General features: G+C 45.2%; 1 protein-coding gene across 1 annotated transcript in view; it reads left to right on the top strand.

The window, feature by feature from the left end:
- LOC124789857 overlaps positions 1–27,358 on the top strand; it is an 858,265-nt gene that overhangs the window by 129,135 nt on the left and 701,772 nt on the right. The window contains exon 3 of the mRNA XM_047257370.1: positions 3,578–3,717. Within this exon, the coding sequence (XP_047113326.1) occupies positions 3,578–3,717 (140 nt within the window). The remainder of the gene's footprint in view (positions 1–3,577; positions 3,718–27,358) is intronic.

Raw genomic sequence — 27,358 nt, 5'->3', positions numbered from 1 at the left:
GGGCCGTACACTTCGTTTCAAATGCAAACGGTTGCCGGCCGGTGTGGCCGTGCCGTTCTAGGCGCTTCAGTCTGGAACCGCCTGACCGCGACGGCCGCAGGTTCGAATCCTGCCTCGGGCATGGATGTGTGTGATGTCCTTAGGTTAGTTAGGTTTAAGTAGTTCTAAGTTCTAGGGGACTGATGACCACAGATGTTATGTCCCATAGTGCTCAGAGCCATTTGAACCATTTTGCAAACGGTTTCTCAACACACGCCAAATAATCGTATGTGGGATTTGCAGTTCGCGAGTGGCACGTCTAGTTGATGTCGTTGATACACGAAAGGAGACACTAATTAATTCAAGCAGTTTTTTGTTGTAGCTGAAACTACACTACTGGCCATTGAAATTGCTACACCAAGATGAAATGCAGATGATAAAACGGGTATTCATTGCACAAATGTACAGGGTTATTACAAATGGTTGAAGCGATTTCACAGCTCTACAATAACTTTATTATTTGGGATATTTTCACAATGCTTTGCACACACATACAAAAACTCAAAAAGTGTTTTTAGGCATTCACAAACGTTCGATATGTGCCCCTTTAGTGATTCGGCAGACATCAAGCCGATAATCAAGTTCCTCCCACACTCGGCGCAGCATGTCCCCATCAATGAGTTCGAAAACATCGTTGATGCGAGCTCGCAGTTCTGGCACGTTTCTTGGTAGAGGAGGTTTAAACACTGAATATTTCACATAACCCCACAGAAAGAAATCGCATAGGGTTAAGTCGGGAGAGCGTGGAGGCCATGATATGAATTGCTGATCATGATCTCCACCACGACCGATCCATCGGTTTTCCTATCTCCTGTTTAAGAAATGCCGAACATCATGATGGAAGTGCGGTGGAGCACCATCCTGTTGAAAGATGAAGTCGGCGCTGTCGGTCTCCAGTTGTGGCATGAGCCAATTTTCCAACATGTCCAGACACACGTTTCCTATAACTTTTTTTCGTAGAAGAAAAAGGGGCCGTAAACTTTAATTCGTGAGATTGCACAAAACACGTTAACTTTTGGTGAATTGCGAATTTGCTGCACGAATGCGTGAGGATTCTCTACCGCCCAGATTCGCACATTGTGTCTGTTCACTTCACCATTAAGAAAAAATGTTGCTTCATCACTGAAAACAAGTTTCGCACTGAACGCATCCTCTTCCATGAGCTGTTGCAACCGCGCCGAAAATTCAAAGCGTTTAACTTTGTCATCGGGTGTCAGGGCTTGTAGCAATTGTAAACGGTAAGGCTTCTGCTTTGGCCTTTTCCGTAAGATTTTCCAAACCGTCGGCTGTGGTACGTTTAGCTCCCTGCTTGCTTTATTCGTCGATTTCCGCGGGCTACGTGTGAAACTTGCCCGCATGCGTTCAACCGTGCTCACTGCAGGCCGACCCGTTGATTTCCCCTTACAGAGGCATCCAGAAGCTTTAAACTGCGCATACCACCGCCGAATGGAGTTAGCAGTTGGTGGATCTTTGTTGAACTTCGTCCTGAAGTGTCGTTGCACTGTTATGACTGACTGATGTGAGTGCATTTCAAGCACGACATACGCTTTCTCGGCTCCTGTCGCCATTTTGTCTCACTGCGCTCTCGAGCGCTCTGGCGGCAGAAACCTGAAGTGCGGCTTCAGCCGAACAAAACTTTATGAGTTTTTCTACGTATCTGTAGTGTGTCGTGACCATATGTCAATGAATAGAGCTACAGGGAATTTATGAAATCGCTTCAATCATTTGTAATAGCCCTGTATTATACTACAACTGACATGTGATTACATTTTCACGCAATTTGGGTGCATAGATCCTGAGAAATCAGTACCAAGAACAAACACCTCTGGCCGTAATAACTGCATTGATACGTCTGGGCATTGAGTCAAACAAAGCTTGGATGGCGTGTTCAGGTACAGCTGCCCATGCAGCTTCAACACGAAAGCACAGTTCATCAAGAGTAGTGACTAGCATATTGTGACGAGCCAGTTACTCGGCCACCATTGACCAGACGTTTTCAGATGGTGAGAGATCTGGAGAATGTGCTGGCCAGGGCAGCAGTCGAACATTTTCTGTATCCAGAAAGGCCCGTACAGGACGTGCGACATGCGGTCCTGCATTATCCTACTGAAATGTAGGATTTCGCAGGGATCGAATGAAGGGTAGAGCCACCGGTCGTGCCACATCTGAAATGTAACGTCCACTGTTCAAAGTGCCGTCAATGTGAACAAGAGGTGACCGAAACGTGTAACCAATGGCACCCCATACCATCACGCCTGGTGATACGCCAGTATGGCGATGAAGAATACACGCTTCCAATGTGCGTTCACCAGGATGTCGCCAAACACGGATTCCACCATCATGATGCTGTAAACAGAACCTGGATTCATCCGAAAAAATGACGTTTTGCCACTCGTGCACCCAGGTTCGTCGTTGAGTACACCGTCGCAGGCGCTCCTGTCCGTGATGCAGCGTCAGGGGTAAACACAGCCATGGTCTCCGAGCTGATAGTCCATGTTGCTGCAAACGTCGTCGAACTGTTCGTTCAGATGGTTGTTATCTTGTAAACGTCCCCATCTGGTGACTCAGGGATCGAGACGTGGCTGCACGATCCTTTACAACCATGCGGATAAGATGCCTGTCATCTCGACTGCTAGTGGTACGAGGCCATTGGCATCCAGCACTGCGTTCCGTATTACCCTTCTGAACCCACCGATTCCATATTCTGCTAACAGTCATTGTATCTCGACCACCGCGAGCAGCAATGTCGCGATACGATATACTGCAATCGCGATAGGCTACAATCCGACCATTATCGAAGTCGGAAACGTGATGGTACGCATTTCTCCTCCTTACACGAGGCATCACAACAGCGTTTCACCAGGCAACGCCGGTCAACTGCTGTTTGTGTATGAGAAATCGGTTGGAAACTTTCCTCATGTCAGCACGTTGTAGGTGTCACCACCGGCGCCAACCTTGTGTGAATGCTCTGAAAAGCTAATCATTTACATATCACAGCATCTTCTTCCTTTCGGTTGAATTTCGCGTCTGTAGCACGTCATCTTCGTGGTGTAGCAATTTTAATGACCAGTAGTGTATCTTGTGTTACATCAGAACCGAATTTTACTGCGCAAAAATTCCGGTTTTGACGAACAAAAGGCCTTCCTTCTGAAGCAGTCGACTGGGTACACTTCGAATGCTTGCTAACTGACGTTTGATTTACGAAAAGAGCAGAGTATTCAGCAGAATTACAATTATCACGATCTTAGGCTACAAAACTATTTTCACTGTGTGTTTTAGTAAATATTGCTTGCATCCATTCCTTAACGCCTGCCGGTTACCAGAAATTACCAAAAAGCGTTTACTAAGTTGTGCTCTTACAGTATTTGGTAGATGACAAGATCATTCTTTTAGACAGATCTCTCGGTTGGTAGCTTCCTCGTCAGGTACTCACTCTTCACGTCACTATGGGAGCTTGCGCCCTGCGTACCCTCGATGCCTAGCGAGTTCTGCCTGTGTGTGTGGTTTCCCCTGAGGCCGGCTGGCTGTGGTGTTTCAGCGCTGCAGATCACGGTGCCTTTCGGCGTGGCGCTCCCCTCTGTGCGGAAGAAGCACGGCTCGGAGGAGGCGGACACGGCAGGCAGCGGGCGTCGCTCGGAAAGCGGCTCGCCGCTGCACCAGCTGTTCGCCCTGCTGCAGGTCAGAGCGCCGGCTGTCTCTCTGAATACCTCAGTAGCACAGTTCACCTATTAGATTGTATTAGTTGCACTTCTCGTTCGAATAGATCCGTAATGAGCAGATCCTCCAGAATGTAGAAGACGACAGAGGAAGAAGAATACTCAATAAATGTTGTAACTGGGTTTCCTCTTTTGATGCTAGTCAATTGTCAGGATGAGCATTACTGCAAAGGGCATTTGATTCTAAAGCATTATGTCAGGGTGAAAAACACTAAATAAATTAATTTTGTCTCTTAACAACATGTGTGCAGGGTGGGTTCTTCCTTGGCTCGGGTATGAGGTAGAATGAAACTGCATTTTTACATAAGATAACTTTTATTGAAGATTTGCGCAATGGTTTCCTTACTGGATTGTTCTGGCTGGGAGAGCGGCAGCTGTGTCGTTTGCGAAGCCTTCTTCTGCGGCAGCGGCGGCGTCTGATTACGCCTGGCGGTGTGTATCTCGTGTCGCCGTCTCGCCCAGTTGGCTGCAGACGAGCAGCGCGAGGTGGCCCGTTCAATTATTGAGAACGAAGTCGTGAATCGGATGGTGATACCTCGGATGTGGTGTCCCAGTGTTTCTCTTCTCTATGCGGCCGCGTGTGACAGTGTTGTGCGTCGGCCAGCGGAGCGGCGCGGCGGGGGAAGGCCAGTGTCCCAGACTCGAACAACGGACTCCAGCTTGCCAGTCTTCGGCTGTCAGATCTTCATCCCAGCTCACAGGTGACTGCTGATGTGAGACCGTCTCCTTCCCGTCCTCACGAGTCACCCGGGTACGTAAAAATCAGTCTTCAAATACCTTCTAACTTCTGTCTTTTGTCGGCGAGGCTGCTGCTTGCTATTCCGTTACAGTGGCGCACTTGGTGCTTCTGTGTACAATGTAGTCTCTTCCTGCATGACGGTCTTAAAAACCGACTGAACTGTACTGGAACTGGAAAACTACTGTCAGGCCCACTGCGTCTCGCGTATTTATTTACTTCAGTTCACTGGAGGTGAACGACTTCATGGTCATTGCCTCTTCTGTCACGTTGAAAAGCTTCTCGAAGAATCTTCTTAACGTCGGTCATTGGCTCTTGGAATGTAGGCGAGGACCTGAAGATCACATGTGACAATTGAGAAACACGTGAACCGGTCGGGCGATGCCCTGACGGCTGAATCGACAGCTCTTGGAATGTAGGCAAGGGCCTTTGATCACATGTGACAATTGAGAAACACATGAGCCGATCGGGCGGTGCTCTGACGGCTGAATCGACAGCTTCCGCTTATGTGAAGAGGGCGATGGCTTCTCTTGAACGTGCTGACTTCACGTGCCGGTCGTGGCCACTGCTGCTCTGCCCGCTGTTTGCCAGTGTGTAAAACTAAACTAAGTTTTTGATTTATTTTCTAATTTCTACTTCACTTCACATTGATTTCAATAATTTATTTACGTATCTTAAGTACCACTCAACAATATTTACAAATATCCTAATATACGCTCCACAGAAGGAAAGCGAAATGGTCATCATGGATGTGGCTCAAATAAAAAAAGATCTCAAAACATTTTCATTTAGAAAGTAGTAAATACATTGTCACAAAAGATGTAAATCTTCAATACACTCAGGCGTGTATCATAATTCTGAGGATGTAACCATACGTCTTCAGATAGAAGAACCGTTTTACAACACTTATTTAAAATGATCGCATTACTACTCTGAATAAGTACAGAAGTCAGATTGTGCTAATCTTTGCATTTTTTGGTATTATTAGTCACATGAACACATCAGTTGGTTCTTCTAAGAAAGTCATCGGCGGAGTAGAAGGAGGTGGCCAACAATAAATTCGTTAGGCTTCGCTTAAAGTGAGCTTCATTAATAATTAAACTTTTATGGCTGTTGGCAAGTTATTGAAAATGTGTGTTCCTGAATAATGGGCACCTTCTTTGCACCAAAGTAAGTGACTTTAAATCCTGATGACTCACATAACCTGGTGTGTTGTTCAGTCCAATCAAATCAACATCTATATATGATTTTGTTACAGAGGCACTAAGTATTATTGACACAATATTTCAGCAACTTCCACTGTTTATGAGTTTGTCCTAAGACTTGTCAGAGTCCGATTGCAAGTGAAATTTTTACAGATTTGTTGGTACCTAAAGTGTTCTACTATGTACATGAACTAAGCAAACACCTTCTCTAGTAAGATATATCGACCGTAAGCTAAACGGTTGCGCAACATCGTGTTACAACCGCAAAGTTAGAGCACACTAATACGACGACGACTGTATCCTGAAGAGTGTATTTTTGAAATGAAATAATTCAGTGAAATCATATAATGATATCAGGGTTGACAAAGATGTGGTAAATGATTTATAATAAGAAATATCCGAACGTCACTTACGTAACAAACAGCTTAACGTAGCCACAAAGAAACATTCACACCGACACACACACACACATACACACACACACACACACACACACACACACACACACGCACACACACACTTACACACTCATGCAAACTGCGTTATTGTTAAGCGAAAGCAAAAATAATGTTGCAGAATTTGAAAGAAAAAACAAACACACACACACACACACACACACACACACACACGCTATCGAAAATACTGAGCAGCTAGTACAGTACTGTGAAATGACTATGATGAGCCTCCATGCTGCAAAACCATTTCGTGAACCAAAATATAGCCCTTTAAAATGAATTTTAGTGCTGGATAGTGCTCGAAACTATTATTTTGTATCAGTGCAATAGTTCATTTTTTTCAATCACTTAACATTTTATCACAAACATAATTTTGTCACGATGGGTAAATTGTTAAAACTCCGAAGTAGCTCACAACACTTTAGTTTGAAAATCATTCAAGAAACATCAAGAGATGCACTTTACAAAGTTTGTAAGGCTTACTTCTGTTGGTAAACGAACACATTGTCGAACTACGTACTGTAAGTTTACTGGCGCATTAATTTCCTCTCTCCCTTTCTCGCAGAGCCACCATTATATGTTATGGCTAATACTCCAAGGCATTAAAATGCTTCAGCTATCTTCTGGACTTACTACCCATTTACTTTCGGTGATTCACATGTTTATCCGCAGCACACTGCCACTACCCACCGCCGCTCTTCACACAGACAGCCGGCCACCGACTGTATGTCTCTCGCTCGACTATAAATAACGCTTTAGTATCTCCAGTTTTAATGATATGTTTACAAATACGTGGAGTCGTTGGTAATATTCCTTCAACTATTTGTATATTATTTAAATGTTTAACAAAGTAAATGAAAATGTGTCATTGGAAAACAGTAAATAATAACATCGCAATATTGTACTGACAAATCTTATCACAAGTCACTGACCAGAGGCACTGGTTGTTTCTTTTATAACACGTTGGCAGGTATATTGAGATGTTCCAAAATAAATTATATAATGAACTGAGACGAGAAAGGTAAATTAATTGCTTATCAGTCTAATTTATTGTCATTACAACCTATCTCGCATATGTCTTTTGCATTCCTGCCCCTTGTATTCATTATTACCTATGCAAATGTGATCTGCGCATGATTTAGAGCATTAATTATGTACTCTAGCGATATTTGCTTGATATGATTGTCGTTAATATAAACGACGAAATACGAGTGAACAATTTTGATAAATACGTCGTATTTCATGAGAAATAGTTAATAGTTTAGGAAGTGCTAGTAAAGATTAAGTCGAATAAAAACATTCCGTATCGCACACAGGATGATTCAGTTCCCCTAGTTACGTGTTTTTTGCAACCCACGACACCCTCAAAAACAACATACGAGATTTTCATATTCTCTCGCTCGCTACGTGCAAACTACTTGTTCTACCGGAGAATTTAAGAGGAATTTTTTCTAGGAAATTTTTTACTGGGATATGTTTTCGGTAGAAGCTGTAGTTTTCGAATCATTTAAGAAAAGCATATGAAAGTGACCTTCAAACGCGTTTTTTTTAATAACTCGAGAACTGTGGCCTCCAGGGAATATTTACCCTAATACAGAATTTACACTATTCTCCATTAAAATAGCTACACCCAGAAGAAATGCAGATGATAAACGGGTATTCATTGGACAAATGTGATTACATTTTCACGCAGTTTGGGTGCATAGATCCTGAGAAATCAGTATCCAGAACAAACACCTCTGGCCGTAATAACGGTCTTGATACGCCTGGGCATTGATTCAAACAGAGCTTGGATGGCGTGTATAGGTACAGCTGCCCATGCGGCTTCAACACGATACCACAGTTCATCAAGAGTAGTGACTGGCGTATTGTGACGAGCCAGTTGCTCGGCCACCATTGACCAGACGTGTTCAATTGGTGAGAGATCTGGGGAATGTGCTGGCCAGGGCAGCAGTCGAACATTTTCTGTATCCAGAAAGGCCCGTACAGGACCTGCAACATGCGGTCGTGCATTATCCAGCTGAAATGTAGGGTTTCGCAGGGATCGAATGAGGGGTAGAGCCACCGGTCGTGCCACATCTCAAATGTAACGCCCACTGTTCAAAGTGCCGGAAATGTGAACAAGAGGTGAGCGAAACGTGTAACCAATGGCACCCCATAACATAACACCGGGTGATACGCCAGTAAGGCGATGCCGAAAACACGCTTCCAATGTGCGTTCACCGCGATGTCGCCAAACACGGATGCGACCATCATGGAGCTGTAAACAGAACCTGGATTCATCCGAAAAAATGACGTTTTGCCATTCGTGCACCCAAGTTCGTCGTTGAGTACACCATCGCAGGCGCTCGTATCTGTGATGCAGCGGTAAGGGTAACCGCAGCCATGGTCTCCTAGCTGATAGTCCATACTGCTGCAAACTTCGTCGAACTGTTCGTGCAGATGGTTGTTGTCTTGCAAACGTCCCCATCTGTTGACTCGTAGCTGCACGATCAGTTGCAGCCATGCGGATAAGGTGTCTATCATCTCGACTGCTAGTGGTACGAGGCCGTTGGGGTCCAGCACGGCGTTCCGTATTACCCTCCTGAACCCACCGATTCCATATTCTGCTAAGAGCCATTGGTTCTCGACCAACGGGAGCAGCAATGTCGCGATACGATAAACCGCAATCGCGATAGGCTACAATCCGACCTTTATCAAAATCGGAAACGTGATGGTACGCATTTCTCCTCCTTACACGAGGCATCACAATAACGTTTCACCAGGCAACGCCGGTCAACTGCTGTTTGTGTATGAGAAATCGGTTGGAAACTTTCCTCATGTCAGCACGTTGTAGGTGTAGCCACCGGCGCCAAACTTGTGTGAATGCTCTGAAAAGCTATTGATTTGTATATCACAGCATCTTCTTCCTTTCGGTTAAATTTCGCATCTGTAACATGTCTACTTCGTGGTGTAGCAATTTTAGTGGCCAGTAGTGTAACTACAGTAAATTTTTTATGGAAAGGTACTGTCCATTTTCATGTAGGACTAATAGCGAACGAGAGAATATGAAAATCTCACCATGGTTTTTGAAGGCACTGCAGTTTGCATAAAACCCTTATGTAGGGACACCCACCCTGCGTATCCAGTCTTTATTGTTTACAAAGGGTACAGCTGATTGCAGAGATAAGTCTTCAGTACACGTGTTGATGATGTGGATTTATTCATCGACTTTTTTTTTTTTTTTTTTTTTTTTTTTTTTTTTTGAGCGAAGTTACAAATTGTGCTTGAGTTTACACAACCTGATTTTTCAACCGTGATGGTGATTTGTTGGCCAGTTCTCTTATGTCGTTTAAGTATGCCTCAAGTAATCACAATCGCTGAGTTTACCGGTATCGTATTTTTGAGCTGGTTTTGTTCTGCAAGTGCTGCTGCTGTGTGTAGGAAATATGGCACACAGTTTCAAAACGGCAGAATACCAGATTCAAGAGTGTTTACTCGCGTTTTTACTAAACTGAGTGATATTGGTGTAATGACCAGTTACCATACACTACTGGCCATTAAAATTGCTACACCAAGAAGAAATGCAGATGATAAACGGGTATTCGTTGGACAAATATATTATACTAGAACTGACATGTGATTACATTTTCACGCAATTTGGGTGCGTAGATCCTGAGAAATCAGTACCAAGAACAAACACCTCTGGCCGTAATAACGGCCTTGATACGCCTGGGTATTGAGTCAAACAGAGCTTGGATGGCGTGTAGAGGTACAGCTGCCCATGCAGCTTCAACACGATACCACAGTTCGTCAACAGTAGTGACTGGCATATTGTGACGAGCCAGTTGCTCGGCCACCATTGACCAGAAGTTTTCAATCGGTGAGAGATTTGGAGAATGTGCTGGCCACGGCAGCAGTCGAACATTTTCTGTATCCAGAAAGGCCCGTACAGAACCTGCAACATGCGGTCGTGCTTTATCCTGCTGAAATGTAGGGTTTCGCAGGGATCGAATGAAGGGTTGAGCTACGGTCGTAACACATCTGAAATGTAACGTCCACTGTTCAAAGTGCCGTCAATGCGAACAAGAGGTGATCGAGACGTGTAACCAATGGCAACCCACACCATCACGCCAGGTGATACGCCAGTATGGCGATGACGAATACACGCTACCAATGTGCGTTCACCGCGATGTCGCCAAACAAGGATGCGACCATCATGATGCTGTAAACAGAACCAGGATTCATCCGAAAAAATGACGTTTTGCCATTCGTGCGCCCAGGTCCGTCGTTGAGTACACCATCGCAGGCGCTCCTGTCTGTGATGCAGCGTCAAGGGTAACCGCAGCCATGGTCTCCGAGCTAATAGTCCATGCTGCTGCAGACGTCATCGAACTGTTGGTGCAGATGGTTGTTGTCTTTCAAGCGTCCCCATCTGTTGACTCAGGGATCGAGACGTGGCTGCACGATCCGTTACAGACATGCGGATAAGATGCCTCTCATCTCGACTGCTAGTGATACGAGGCCGTTGGGATCCAGCACGGCGTTCCGTATTACCCTCCTGAACCCACTGATTCCATATTCCGCTAAGAGTCACTGGATCTCGACCAATGCGAGCAGCAATGTCGCGATACGATAAACCGCAATCGCGTTAGGCTACAATCCGACCTTTATCAAAGTCGGAAAAGTGATGGTACACATTTCTCCTTCTTACACGGAGCATCACAACAACGTTTCACCAGGAAACGCCGGTCAACTGCTGTTTGTGTATGAGAAATCGGTTGGAAACTTTCCTCATGTGAGCACATTGTAGGTGTCGCCACCGGCGCCAACCTTGTGTGAATGCTCTGGAAAGCTAATCATTTGCATATCACAGCATCTTCTTCCTGTAGCTTAAATTGCGCGTCTGTAGCACGTCATCTTCGTGGTGTAGCAATTTTAATGGCCAGTAGTATACTTCGTATGAACGTGCAAATGGATATAGTGTGGATGAACCAGAACATATTATTCAGTCGGTAGAACACAGTCTTTCAACATGCAGACACAGAATTACTACTCGCGTCGATGTTCCACATACAAGAATATATGCGGACATTACATATGCATGGACTCTCTCCTTACCATTTACAGCGGATTCAACGCCTTTGTGGATAAGATGAAGATAAACGAATGGAATTTTATCGTTGGCTAAATAAAACTCATATGTATTTGTGGAGACACACTTTCAAGAATTCTTCTTTGTAAATGTGTAATGTGGTATGACCGACCATCAGACTGGACCTGTTGTATTACTGCATCGTCTCATAGGGCCTCGTTATCTAAACTTACTTCAAAACGAGAATCCAACATTAATGGCAGAGGTTACTTTGGCTACAAGGATGGGTATGTTCTTCCAGCCCGACAGGACCTGTGCAGGCTTTAGTCGCCAGCTGGCAGATTTTGTATAGCTAACATTTCCCGGAAGCAGGATCGACTGAAATGGTTATGTTCCTTGATCACCAAGTTCCCCGGATCTTATCCCTTTGGAATTTAGCCTGTGGAAATGGTTGAAAGTAATTCTACAAAGAAAAATTAAACAATGTATTCACATAACATTATATTATAATGTAAGGCCGTTTTTCCACTATTTTTTTTATGGTCTTCAGTAAGAAGATTGCTTCCTTACGGCCCTCCGCACTTCTCATTCCCGAGCAATTTTCTTCATCTCTGCCTAATTAAGAATTGCCTCCATCATTTTCATCTCTCACCCATTCAAAAATTAACCATTCTTTGATACGTCAGGATGTGTCTCACACTATAAATTTTATCCGCTACTTTACAATTACACTATTGATGACGAATTCCTGGAAACAGTAACCACCTTAAAACATCTAGGAGCGACCTTAAGTGGACTGGCCACATAAAACAGATAATAGTAAAAGCAGATGCCCCACTGAGATTCATAGGAAGAATCTTTGGGAAATGCAATTCATTCACTAAAGAAGTGACTTACTCGACGCTTGTACGAAGGATTCTTATTTTCATCAATCTGAAACCATTACCAAGTACGATTGAGAGATGAGATAGATAAGATCCAACGAAGAACGTCGCGTTTATCACTGGCTCGTGTAGTCGGTGTGAGAACATTACAGAGATGCTCAACAAACTACAGTGGCAGACGCTACAAGAGAGGCGTTGTCCATCACCCAGAAGTTTACCATTGAAAGCTCGGTACAGTACTTTGCGGGAAGAGTCGGACAACGTCCTCTCCAACCCCCCCCCCCCCCTCCCCCCCCCCATACACACACGTATATAGACCTATGCTACCGCGAGAAAATTACAGAAATTCTAGATTACTTCCTCGTTTACCGACAATCGTTCTTTCCATACTCCATTCGCGAAAGGAACTGAGAAGGAAACGATCATCAGATAGTAGTACCAGGAATGCTCTCCACCATACTCTGGCAGGTTGCTTGTGGTGTACTGATGTAGATGATGTAGATATTAGTCAAGTAATATTACCAATGTCGAAAGGAAACGTAAAACTGATAGGTAAGAATTGGATACGAGAGAGACCGCGAAAAATTGAGAAATACGTATAGAGAGAAATTGATTTTAAGTGTGAGGTTGAAAATTTGTGACGGAGCAGGAGTCAAACCTGGATATCAGTCTTTGGCAGACACTGCGGCACAAATCACGTCAATTGAACGCCCCTACCTAACCGAATCAAAGTCTTAGTTATCGACGATGTCCTCCTTACTCCTTCAAAACAATGCACAAGCACTCTTCTGGTCTTGTGGCGCTATCAGACTAGCGCCTCCAAAAGCAGGAATAATCAAGAGAATTTTGTCTTATTCACAGCCTTCGGGGCTGTTATTGAAATTTAATTCTTTTACTCTGTGCAGACTTCTGGCTGCGCTGATTATATGTTACAATTTAATACTATGATCTTCGAATCACACTCGTAGATGGGAGATGTTTCATTAATTGACTTTCTACAATACTGACTCGTTCCACGTACTAATGAACTGTCGAAGCGGATAACCCTTGCAACAGAGTAAGATAACTGGCCGAACTGCGGTGTATCTCTGCACTGAGACGATACCCAGAGTTCTCTCGTTACCTTCCTCTTATTTCTACGCAGCATTTGTATGCTGAGAAACAGAGTGGACCTGCTGTGGGCATTTTATTCTTAATATTCAGAAGCAGTATGGATAATGCCCTAAGAACTACTCAGGCTGCAAGTCGACTTCTTTTGCGCACTTTGTCATCCTTTAGAAGCAAATGACAATTTGATATCATTCAACGATCGCGGCGCCACACCAGAGTCGGCAACGCTTATCGATACCACAAACATCAGCGATGTCTCGCTTCAATCCGCAACGACGAATGAGAGAAACTGAAAAAGACACGCCTTCTCTCTCAGCACTGCAGTGCCCTCGCACAGACGTCAATATAGGGCCATTACGTGAACTCAGCTGAAGCAGTTAATATTATCCAGTGTGAATAAAGAGTTATTTAAGTCCCATGTGCAAGTATACTTGAAGTATAGTGCAAGTATATGTTGAAAAGCATTGTACTTAAACAGAACAGTTTGTTAATTAGTGCATCAACTGATGCCTCAATAGTCAATGAAAGTTGTAAATATTCACCTCACTCCTGTATCAAGTTAAGTAAACATTTGTATCATTCATGTAATATAGTGAACTAACATTTCATTTGAAGTAGTTCCCATGAGCTATCTCCCAGAGAAATCAAAGAATCCACAGTTACGGCCGGACGATTGCAGTTTCTTCTAGTCATAACAGAAAATTCTTTTTCTGCGAGCGGAGCGGAAGTAGCGTATCTGACATGAACGCTATTAGTGATAATGAAACACGGTAACTACCATAACGGTTTCGAAAGGACTGCGAAGTAGGCTGGCTGATGGAAAAGGGGGGGGGGGAGGTGAAGAAAAGAAAGTAGGTGAGAGCTACTTCTCAGTCAAGTTGCTCCACAGTTTGCCTCACCAGGGCTGACTACATCCCGCTTGCCAACAGCTCTCGGCAGACCGGATGGTCACCCATCCAAGTGCTAGCCCAGCCCAACAGCGCTTAACTTCGGTGATCGGACGGGAACCGGTGGCAGATTTCCTATATACGAAAAAAAATCAAAACTCGCAACACTAAGGAGCAGTTGTGCGACATAAACGAAAACTGGTAGGCGTGTTTCCACATCTGAAACATGATATTTGTTCAGGTCCGCGCCAGTCGCATAAGAGTGGCACTATTAGGGCCGCTTTGAGGCCGTCGATTACGTTTGCTTTAAATACACGCTGTAATGGCCATTACAGTTAGTTACATTTGACACTGGACTTGGTGAGATGATGTTAAGTCAGGAATGCCTTTAAGGCGACACAGACGCCGTTATCAACACCTCACAGAGTTTGAATCAGGTCGTGTAATAGGACCACGAGAAGCTGGATGTAAGTCCTCTGATTACTGGCAGCGGTGGTCACGAGAATGGAGTGTCGCAAGAATATCGGGCTCCGGACAGCCACGTAGCACTACTGAGAGGGACGATCACTGAGTTCGGCGTATGGCTCTGCCTCATCGTAAATTGCGGCTGCAGCAACAATTTTAACAGCAGTTGGCACCGCAGTGACACAACGAACTGCAACAAATCGATTACCTCAAGAACAGCTCCGAGCCAGACGCCCTGTAGCGCTCATTCCGCTGTTCCCAAACAAACCACCATTTGCGACTTCAATGTTATCAAGCGACGGCTCGTTGGAGGCAGGGTGGAGATCTGTTGTGTCTCCTGGTGAGATCTGGTACTGCTTCCGTGCCAGTGATGCTCATGCGTTAGTTAGGAGGATGCGGGATGAGAGCTTGCACCCAACTTGTCTGCGTGCTGGACGCACCGAACTGTACACCTGGAGTTATAGTTTGGGGTGCGATTTCGTATGACAGCAGGAGCACTCTTTTGGTTATCCCAAGCACCCTGACTGCAAATTTCTACGTCAACCTACCATTCATGAACAGCATTCCAGAGCGTGTTTTCCAACACGACAACGCTCCCCCACATACCACTGTTGTAACTCTGTCCCCAATTGAGCGCATAACGGACATCATCGGATGACAACTCCACCGTGACCCACAAGCAGCGTTAACACTCGTTGTCTTGTCCGACCAAGTGCAACAGGCATGGAGCTCCATCCTACAGACTGACACGCGGCCCCTGTACAACAAAATGCGTGGACGATTGCATGCTTGCATTCAACCTTCTGGTGGTTACAGTGGTTATTAATATACCAGCATTTCACATTTGCGGTGTCTTATCTTGTGATTCTACGATCCTTATCACTTAAATATGTTACCTGCACAAATGTATTCACAAAATTTCTATTACCCTGCATTAATTATTTTTGGGTGTTATGATTTTTTTTCCCTCAATGTATTTTGAAACAATGTATATTTGTACTAATGCCACGGTTCGAACTAGAAAGTTTATGGATTTGTTTTCAGTCTCCACTGTGAACTGGATGTTATTATGTTGACTATGGGAGTTATGAAAAAATGTTCTAAGCTGTCTTGCAGTGTCAGTCCAAACAATATACGACTACATAGTCCACATATCTGAAACAGTATTTAATGTTTACACTCAAAAGTTCTTTGTTCAAGAACAGTTATTCAAATTGGTTCATGAATATTCGAGTGGGGCGACAGGTGAGTGGAATAACTGGTTTGTTTACGTGAGCTATCCTTCTCAATATTTATTAGAAGAAAACCCAGTTTTCCAAAATAATTATTCGGCGCCATGGCCGAATTAAAAACACAAAAATCAACTGTCACCACCAATTAAAGAATTAAAAAACACACAAATCAAGCTTAACAAGTAGAATTCCCTCAAATTACAAATGACACATACTGGTTTGCTCTAAAAGCTCCTCGCAATTAGCTGGTAGTTATTTCAGGACTACTGGTGATTTAGCTGTGCTGCTGGTACCCAACCACATTCAGAATCTCTTCCAACTGTGGGCAGGCAAGGTGGGAGCTCTCGCCCAGGTGTGAGCACCGGCCTGGCCGCCTGCGCGATGTAATTTCTTCTCGCTCAGGACGGACAGACCGCCGCCGCGCGTGTCCTGTTGCTTCGCTCAGAGCTCTACACTTTCTGCTTTTAACCAGCCGATGCTTGCCTACTAGCCAGGCGAACAAGCTGCTGTAGCTTATCAGCAGAACGGGGAGGCTGCTTCACTCCCCCCAAGCTATGCCCAAACCAAGTAGGCCAAAGGAATCTTGTTTGCCTGCCCGTCTTCCTAGTGTTTATTCTGTACGCTTTCAGTGTAGTGTTACGAGTAGAGCTCGGAAGTTGATGAAAAGTATTTTTCTACCTGAGTATCAGAAGACGAGGCTCAATAAATTACATGTTTATTTTGGCTCATCCTATGTCAGAAAATAGTGGGTTTTACTTGTCCTATTTTCCTTTTCGGCGTTTTTCCAGCGTATTTATTTATTTCCATATGAACTATTTTCATTCGAATAGTACTGGGTATTCTCCATTCGAACCGTCATCAGGTCACCTATAATACATGTTTTCTGTAGTAAGCAGAACAGTCTCTGAAGTATGGTTTCCGTTGCGTTTGTGTGTTCCAGTCAAATATGACCCCCATTATGCCAATTTTAATCAGTTTTTCCAAGATGCGTACTGCGGCTTCGCCACATCCGTTCTAAGTGGCCAAAATAGTTTATTCTAAATGCCCCAAATATATTATAGCAAACACAAAGCTCGTTTCCCATATTATGTTAATCTAAGAAGTACATATCCGAATGAAGAAGCTTTTATTTCATACAAAGTTCTTTTGCACTAGGTTACATATCCACTGAGTCATATTTTTTTCTTATTTCCATCAATGTTTGCCCCAAATATATAAAGCGTGTATAAAAAAATGGTTCAAATGGCTCTGAGCACTATGGGACTTAACTTCTGAGGTCATCAGTCCCCTAGAACTACTTAAACCTAACTAACCTAAGGACATCACACAAATCCATGCCTGAGGCAGGATTCGAACCTGCGTCCGTAGCGGTCGCGCGGTTCCACACTGTAGCGCCTGGAACCGCTCGGCCACCCCGGCCGGTAAAGCGTGTATACTCCTAAGTGATTTCCAATCCTTACATTTCCGCACGTTTGTAAGCCACAAAGTATTTGCCCACTTATTTATGGAGTGAGGAAACTAAGGGTCAAATTTATAAAAAATGTTGTAACATACTCGATGGTTACCGGACGAGTGTTTGGTAACGTTTTACACAATTTGCATTGCGAGACACCTACCGATTTATTTGAAGCTGGCTCATAAACACAGACAACTTTTCCCTTGCTGTACTTGGGCTCTGTTTCTTACCTGGTATTTATTCCCCATTTCTGCACCTCTGCTCAGTATCCTCTAACTTTCGTTCCTTCATTTTTCAGATCCCATCATTATGATAAATGAGCTGCACAGAAACTACTATGAAAACGTATACCTAGCCATTCTGCAGTCTCGTTGGAGTAATAGCGCAACCTATTGTCTGGCGAAGGCGGCTGAACGGATCCCTCGAAGCTTGCCAGGCGTAGATAGGGGCAGGCAGGATGGAAGGAGAATTTTACACCTCCGACTTCGCGCCGAATGTTGCTCGGCGGTGTCACTCGATGCAGCCATTGGAAAATCCAAGTGCGATGTCAACACAACGTTACACCACCGCGTCCATCACGGCACAAATATTTCAGCCTGAACAGGACTGAGTGGCCAGTGACAAGCCATCCATAGATGATTTATTGCTGATCTCCGGAAGCGGTGCTTTCTCAGCAAGGTCATGATGATGATGGTTGTGGTTCGCATTTTGCTTCCTCCTGCACTAAAAAGATGTCATGCACGTCTCTATATCTTTTGGTTAACCCTGATATGTGCCTCTTCAGTTAGTGTTGTCCTGTTGCAGTGGATTAGTGTAGAATGGAAGGCAGGGTGAGGGATAAGACAGGTGTCGTCACGTGCCCTTGTCATTAGTTTCAGAGCAAGAGAATATTTTAGTCACCATCCACGAAACGGAGATTTTGAATTGTAAAATTGCGCACAATGTGTCTCCTCCTACCCGGCCAAATTGTAACGGTGAGAATTCTTTCATCAGACACATGTTAACCGCCTGTCCCCAAGTCGAGCGCCACTCCACGAACACATTTGGTATCTAGGCGACTGGGACGAAATCAAATACGGAAGGGCAACTACTGGGAGTATAGATTCGACCTCGCTGTAGCACATTGTCTGAATCTGCCGCGGTACGTTTATACACTATTGGCCATTAAAATTGCTACACCACGAAGTTGACGTGCTACAGACGCGAAATTTAACCGAAAGGAAGAAGATGCTGTGATGTGCAAATGATTAGCTTTTCAGAGCATTCACACAAGGTTGGCGCCGGTGGCGACACCTACAATGTGCTCACATGAGGAAAGTTTCCAACCGATTTCTCATACACAAACAGCAGTTGACCGGCGTTGCCTGGTGAAACGTTGTTGTGATGCCTCGTGTAAGGAGGAGAAATGGGTACCATCACGTTTCCGACTTTGATAAAGGTCGGATAGTAGCCTATCGCGATTGCGGTTTATCGTATCGCGACGTTGCTGCTCGCGTTCGTCGAGATCCAATGACTGTTAGCAGAATATGGAATCGGTGGGTTCAGGAGGATAATACGGAACGCCGTGCTGGACCCCAACGGCCTCGTATCACTAGCACTCGCGATGACAGGCATCTTATCCGCATGTCTGTAACGGATCGTGCAGCCACGTCTCGATCCCTGAGTCAACAAATGGGGACGTTTGCAAGACAACAACCATCTGCACGAACAGGTAGAAAACGTCTGCAGCAGCATGGACTATCAGCTCGAAGACCGTGGCTGCGGTTACCCTTGCCGCTGCATCACAGACAGGAGCGCCTGCGATGGTGTACTCAACGACGAACCTGGATGCACGAATGGCAAAACGTCATTTTTTTCGGATGAATCCAGGTTCTGTTTACGGTATCATGATGGTCGCATCCGTGTTTGGCGTCATCGCGGTGAACGCACATTGGAAGCGTGTATTCGTCATTGCCATACTGGCGTATCACCGGGCGTGATGGTATGGGGTGCCATTGGTTACACGTCCCGGTGCCCTCTTGTTCGCATTGACGGCACTTTGAACAGTGCACGTTACATTTCAGATGTGTTACGACCCGTGGCTCTGCCGTTCATTCGATTCCTGCGAAACCCTAGATTTCAGCAGGTTTATGCACGACCGCATGTTGCAGGTCCTGTACGGGCCTTTCCGGATACAGAAAATGTTCGACTGCTGCCCTGGCCAGCACATTCTCCAGATCTCTCACCAATTAAAAACGTCTGGTCAATGGTGGCCGTGCAACTGGCTCGTCACAATACGCCAGTCACTACTGTTGATGAACTATGGTATCGTGTTGAAGCTGCATGGGCAGCTGTACCTATAAACGCCATCCAAGCTCTGTTTGACTCAATGCCCAGGCGTATCAAGGCCGTTATAACGGCCAGAGGTGGTTGTTCTGGGTACTGATTTTTCAGGATTTATGCACCCAAATTGTGTTAAAATGTAATCAAATGACAGTTCTAGTATAATATATTAGTCCAATCAATACCCGTGTATCATCTGCATTTTTTCTTGGTGTAGCAATTTTAATGGGCAGCAGTGTAGAAGTTTCCCGTCGTTGGACAGCGCGTTGTTGTTAGTGAATGTGAGAGCTGCCTTCATGTTATGTTATGTTTTTATTATTCGTTGTCATGAAATTATGATGGGGATCGTTAAAGAAATATTGGTGAAACTCACTTAAAAAGACGATATGAACTTTTCCCCTTACCCAGTTTATTTTGTTTTATAGACTCAATAAATGTTTGGTTGGGTTGCAATCATAAAAAATGGGGATGACCATGTCAGCCTAAGGCTCAGTCATCCGCATATTATTAAATAAAGCTTTTACACTGAGAAAAACTGCTATTGTCAGAAGAAGTAGAGGCTATAGTTGTTCGTATTTGCAGGCGGGAAATCGCGTTATCGGACGAGCATAAAACGAACTCCTGTGACAAGAAGTGGCCTAACTCTTTAAATAAACGGAAACCAAATCACGGTCAAATAGTCTCACTATTACCAGGTAAATAGTGAGAAGTTTCAGAAATGACAACAGTGAGAAACTTAACGTCAGGATTGGGGATCATGAAGTAGACAAAGTTAAGGTATTCTGCTGCCTAGGCAGAAAATAACTTATGATGGACGAAGCAAGGAGAACATAAAAAGCAGACTAGCACTGGGAAAGAGGACATCCCTGCCCACGAGAAGTCTTCTAGTGTCAAACAAAGACCTCAATTTGAAGAAGAAATTTCTGAGGATGTACAGGGTGTTACAAAAAGGTACGGCCAAACTTTCAGGAAACATTCCTCACACACAAAGAAAGAAAATATGTTATGTGGACATGTGTCCGGAAACGCTTACTTTCCGTGTTAGAGCTCATTTTATTACTTCTCTTCAAATCACATTAATCATGGAATGGAAACACACAGCAACAGAACGTATCAGCGTGACTTCAAACACTTTGTTACAGGAAATGTTCAAAATGTCCTGTGTTAGCGAGGATACATGCATCCACCCTCCGTCGCATGGAATCCCTGATGCGCTGATGCAGCCCTGGAGAATGGCGTATTGTATCACAGCCGTCCACAATACGAGCACGAAGAGTCTCTACATTTGGTACCGGGGTTGCGTAGACAAGAGCTTTCAAATGCCCCCATAAATGAAAGTCAAGAGGGTTGAGGTCAGGAGAGCGTGGAGGCCATGGAATTGGTCCGAATCTACCAATCCATCGGTCACCGAATCTGTTGTTGAGAAGCGTACGAACACTTCGACTGAAATGTGCAGGAGCTCTATCGTGCATGAACCACATGTTGTGTCGTACTTGTAAAGGCACATGTTCTAGCAGCACGGGTAGAGTATTCCGTATGAAATCATGATAACGTGCTCCATTGAGCGTAGGTGGAAGAACAAACTAAAATGAGCTCTAACATGAAAAATTGAGCGTTTCCGGACACATGTCCATATAATATCTTTTCTTTATTTGTGCGTGAGGAATGTTTCCTGAAAGTTTGGCCGTACCTTTTTGTAACACCCTGTATGTCTCCCGCAGAGCATTTTATAGTAGTGAAACGTGGCCTGTGCGAAAAGCACAACAGAAGAGAACCGAAATGTTTGCGACGTGATGCTACAGATGAAAGTTGAAAATTAAGTGTACTAATAATGTAATGAATGAGGAGGCTCTCCGGAAAACTGGCGAGGAAAGCAATATGCGGAAATCACTGACAAGAAAAAAGGATAGGATGATAGGACATTTGTTAAGACTTCAGGTAATGTCTTCCATGGAGCTGTTGAAGGAAAAAATTGTAGAGGAAGAGAGAGATTAGAATACATCCACCAAATAATTGAGCACTTCGATTGCAAGCGCTACTCTGACATGAAAAGCTTGGCAGGGGAGAGGAATTCGTAGCGGGCCGCATCAAGCAGTAGGAAGACTGGTGATTTTTTTTAAGAAAAAAGTTGCCAGTACTGCGGCGTTCGAGCTGGATGTGCGCGGATTACTTGTGTAAATTACCACGTGCGCTAGTTGTCACTGCGTTCCGCGTCCGACGTCTCCCATATCTTATCAGCAGGTCCTGCAAGTGTACCTTATATCATCCCTCCGCCCTGTGGACGGAAGTTCGTTGGTTGATTTGGGGGAGGGGACGAAACAACGAGGTCATCGGTCCCATGGGAATCGGGAAGAACATGCCCTTTCAAGGAACCATCCCGGCATTTGCCTGAAGTGATTTAGGGAAACGAAGAAAAAGCTAAATCAGGATGGACCAACGCGGGTTTGAACTGTCGTCCTCCCGAATGCGAGTCCAGTGTTCTAACCACTGCGCCCCCTCTCTCGGTGGGCGGAAGTCTAGCGATGCCAACTCCCCGGGGTAAATTATTTGTCAAACCTGGCGTGTCCTACGAGCACGCAAAAATATTGATCCATGCGGAGAAAGTCGATCTTTGTAGCCAGAGGTATGGTATAGATGTCGGACCTGCAAACAATCGTCTGCTGCACGACAAACGAGGTTGCTGAGTAGAAGGTCAGCTTAAAGGCGTCAGTTTCGTAATTAAAAGGTCACAATTATAAAAGGGTATAAATCGAGGACGCTGCAATTGCACATCTCATGTTTGCGTCCAGAGAGAGATTTGAACGGCACGCTTCTCCTGTCTTCGTGACAACAATGACGGCAGATGCAGAGGAAAGATATGCATCAGCCGTGGAGCTCCAGCGTACGCAGCACGTTCTTTTGTTTAGGAGCTTACAGCAGACACTGGCGTCTCCTTTGATCGTAAGAATAGCTTGTCACCGCTGTCGAGGCCAAATGTGCCTCACAATGGAGCCGTCGCGCAGTGTCCATGTGTCCGTGAGCAGCTGGTGGCGTCAGGAGGTGCAATGGACCATCGCGGCGGCGCCCACGGAATTCTGACGAGGCTCTCTCCCCGAGACGCAGCCTCACTGGCGCACGTTCCCAATCCGTTCTGTTGTCGCGGCGAAAGTCGTGCGCCCCGCGACGCGACGTCCCGTCCAGCCGACACCCCCTATCACGTGGCCGGCTCTGGCGGACCGGCGGCGGCTACAAAGGACCGGATGCGAAGGACGGCGGAGGGCTGCCAACAGCCGGACGAGGCTGCTATTGCTCTCCCGCCTCCTCGCAATATAAGCGGCAGCTGACAACAGGATCACAGCCCGACAGTATAAACATCCCGTGGTAAAAGAGAATCTCTGGCTCTCTGGTCCATCCCATTCCGCCCCCTCCCCCCCTCTCACTGCCTTTCTGTTCCTCACTATTCGCCTTTGTAATCAGAAGCACAGATTGGTCATTCACTGAAACGAGCTGGTATTTCAGAGCATATGAGTAGTGCTCACAGTTATATTTCCTGAATGTTTCTATGAGAAACATTGCCAAGGGACTTATTTTCTACATCTACACGCTGCAAGCCACCTTACGGTGCGTAGCGAAAGGTTATTTGCGTACTATTATCATTTCTATCGCCCTCATTCCTGTTACTGTTTCTTTACCGACTGGTGAGCTCCAAAAACAACGGTTTTCAAGCTACTACGATTTGAACTCGAATTGGAGGAAGTACGGCCCCTTTTGGCTCGAGGAGCCCGAAGCGCAGATTCAGCCGGACAGGTTTCTAGCCCTTCTAGAAACTTCCGGGCCGATAAGCCGTGGTCGGTGTATAAAACTCTCCCCTGACGTTTCGTCTCGAAATGCGAGAGACATTCTCCGAGGTAAAGCGGCGAGCTGTAAAGCTAACTCGAGGAAACTTTGATTATATAGCGAGTGCAGAGGGCGTCACTGTCCTTCACATGGCGTCGGCTATGAGACTGTCTCTGGTAATGCCAACATTCTCGATTGAAAGTAATCGATCGTCACGCTTTTAACCAAGAATATTGGCATTACTAGAGACGCCACGTGATGGACAGCGACGCCCTCTGCACTGGCTGTATAATCAGCGCTTCCTCGAGTTCTTCTTGCAGTTCGCCGCTTTACCTCGGAGGATGTCTACCGCAACCGGAGACGAAACGTCAGGGGAGAGTTTCACAGATCGACCACGGCCTATCTGACCGGAAGTTTTAAGTGAACACAATACCGTCCGTGAAAGCCTACATTGTATGATCTTCTAGAAAAGTTTTCTCGCGGAATTTTAACAGTTATGCTATCCTTCTACCTTTGTGTTTTATTATGTAGTTCTTTTAATTCCTTGTGTGGAGACATTTTACCTACAGTGTTCCATACCTCCATCGGCAGAAACAGAACTCTTACAGGATCATTTTGTTGTCTGTCTGTCCGACTATGGAGACGCCTTTTCTTCTCAGGCACCGGTACACGTAGCAAGTTAAAATTTATGTCACGTGCTAACGCCTATTGTACCTCAGCGATGTAAACAACTTAAGCTCGTAAACCAATGTAGTCAAAGAAACGGTTGTTTACGTCACCACATATTTCGATATCTCGACAATGTCGAAATGGATAACTGGCAAAAATTGCCTAAATTTTCGGTTCCCGGGATGGATGAACTATGTACGCACATAATCGAAACACTAAGTGTGCGAGTCCTACTCGGAATTTTATTTGAGACCGTGTAGACTTTCTCTGGTTTGGGACGAGGAATAAGGGACACAAATTCACATAGTCGAGGATAGCAATCTGGAAAAAACAATCTCAATAAGGATTAATTTATATCTACATCTGAACGCCGCACGCCACATTGGGGTTCGCGGCGGAAGGTACTTAGTGAACACTGTCCCTTCCCCTTATTCCTCCTCCAGTCGCGAATGGCTAGCGGGAAGAATGATTGCTGAGAAGCCTCCGCTGGCCTCGAGTCTACACTACTGCCCATTAAAATTCCTACACCACGAAGATGACGTGCTACAGACGCGAAATTTAACTGACAGGAAGAAGATGCCGTGATATGCAAATGATTAGCTTTTCAGAGCATTCACACAAGGTCGGCGCCGTGGCGACACCTACAACGTGCTGACATGAGGAAAGTTTCCAACCGATTTCTCATACACAAACAGCAGTTGACCGGCGTTGCCTGGTGAAACGTTGTTGTGATGCCTCGTGTAAGGAGGAGAAATGCGTACCATCTCGTTCCGACTTTGATGAAGGTCGGATTGTAGCCTATCGCGATTGCGGTTTATCGTATCGCGACATTGCTGCTCGCATTGGTCGGGATCTAGTGACTGTTAGCAGAATACGGAATCGGTGGGTTCAGGAGGGTAATACGGAACGCCGTGCTGGATCCCAACGGCGTCGTATCACTAGTATCGAGATGACAGGCATCTTATCCGCATGGCTGTAACGGATCGTGCACGTCTGAGTCAACAGATGGGGACGTTTGCAAGACAACAACCATCTACACGAACAGTTCGACGACGTTTGCAGCAGCATATGCTATCAGATCGGAGACCGTGGCTGCGGTTACCCTTGACGATGCGTCACAGACAGGAGCGCCTGCGATGGTGTACTCAACGACGAACCTGGGTGCACGAAGGGCAAAACGTCATTTTTTCGGATGAATCCGGGTTCTGTTTACAGCATCATGATGACTGCATCCGTGTTTGGCGACATCGCGGTGAACGCACATTGGAAGCGTGTATTGGTCATCGCCATACTGGCGTATCATCCGGCGTGATGGTATGGGGTGCCATTGGTTACACGTCTCGGTCACCTCTTGTTCGCATTGACGGCACTTTGAACAGTGCACGTTACATTTCAGATGTGTTATGACCTGTGGCTCTACCCTTCATTCGATCCCTGCGAAACCCTACATTTCTGCAGGATAATGCACGACCGCATGTTGCAGGTCCTGTAGGGGCCTTTCTGGATACAGAAAATGTTCGACTGCTGCCCTGGCCAGCACATTCTCCAGATCTCTCACCAATTAAAAACGTCTGGTCAATGGTAGCCGAGCAACTGACTCATCACAATACGCCAGTCACTACTGTTGATGAACTGTGGTATCGTGTTGAAGCTGCATGGGCAGCTGTACCTGTACACGCCATCCAAGCTCTGTTTGACTCAATGCCCAGGCGTATCAAGGCCACAGGTGGTTGTTCTGGGTACTGATTTCTCAGAGTCTATGCACCCAAATTGCGTGAAAATGTAATCACATGTCAGTTCTAGTATAATATATTTGTCCAATGAGTACCCGTTTATTATATTCATTTCTTCTTGGTGTAGCAATTTTAATCGCCAGTATTGTAATTTTATCATCTTGGTCTTTTCGCGGTGTGTGTATAGGAGGAAGCAGTATATATGTCGATACTTCCGGAAACCTACACGCTCGGAAACTTGAGCCGGCCGCTGTGGCCGAGCGGTTCTAGGCGCTTCAGTCCGGAACCGCGCTGGTGCTACGGTCCCATGTTAAAAACCTGCCTCGGGCATGGATGTATGTGATGTCCTTAGGTTATTCAGGTTTAAGCACTTATAAGTCTAGGGGACTGATGATCTCAGATGTTAAGTCCCATAGTGCTTGGGAACCATTTGATCCATTTTTTCTTTTTTTAAATCAGAAATTTGACAGCAATCCCCACCTTGATGCAGAACGCCTGTGTTGCAGCTTCTTACACTAGAGTTGGTTGATTATCTCCATGACGCTCCCGCGCTTACTAAATATACCCGTGACGAAGCGTGCTCTTCTTGTTTGAATCTTCTCTATTTTCCCTGTTAGTACTGACTGGTGGGGATTCCATACTAACAAGCAAGTTCAGGTAGTGATAGAACGAAGTTTCTTTTTATTGGCTATGTTTCCTGAGGATTCTTCTAATGAATCTGTCTAGTATCTTTTTTTCCCACGAGCATTTTTTTTTTTTTTTTTTGTGGTCGTTCCACTTCAAATCACTTCATGTGCAATACCTAGATATTTCATGGAAGTAACTGCTTCCAGATATTCCTCTTCAGTCGTTAACCATACAATAAGGTGTCTTTCTGGCTGTGTATCTGCGTGAAACAAGCGCCGGTCGTCTGCAGGTTTTCTGGAATAAAACATATTCCGAACATCTACAACAGACCGACGTCAGGGATGTTGGCCTATCGTTTTGTGCACCTGTTCGACGATCCTTCTGTGCTTTTCTCTAATCATCTTGACCAATCCGCTCCTCCAGAGGCGTTCATTATACAGCTGCTAGACGAGGAGCAAGTTCATCCGCAAACTCTATGTAGAATCGTACCTGTATCCTGTCAGGTCCAACGGTCTTCCCTCTGTTGGGCGATTTTAGTTACTTTTCTATCTCATGGTCACTTCGACGATTTCAAGGAAGTTCGTGGCGTGCTGAAAGTAATACCTCTGAATTTTTTATGTGAAAGCTCTTAAAGCTAAGTAAAGCAAACGTTATTAACATTCTACATCTTTATTTTTCAGGTCTACATATTTATCTCTCAATACAGTTACCCTGGCGACGAACACATTTCTGTGAACGAGAGACCAATTTGTTGATTCTGTCATGTGGAATGTCTGACTTTGTTAACGGGGCTACAATCTCACCTCCGCTTGCATCGATTAATCACTATCAAAGTAAATGTTTTGAAAGCAGATGAGAATCAGGTGGGGGCCAAGTCGGGACTGTAAGGAGGATGATCGATGAGAGTGAACCCAATGCGTCGGATTGTTGCG

The sequence above is a fragment of the Schistocerca piceifrons genome, chromosome 3 (assembly GCF_021461385.2).
Source record: "Schistocerca piceifrons isolate TAMUIC-IGC-003096 chromosome 3, iqSchPice1.1, whole genome shotgun sequence".
Taxonomy (NCBI): domain Eukaryota; kingdom Metazoa; phylum Arthropoda; class Insecta; order Orthoptera; family Acrididae; genus Schistocerca; species Schistocerca piceifrons.
Note: the sequence above shows the minus strand (reverse complement) of the source record. Positions and strands in the feature narration are given on the sequence as shown.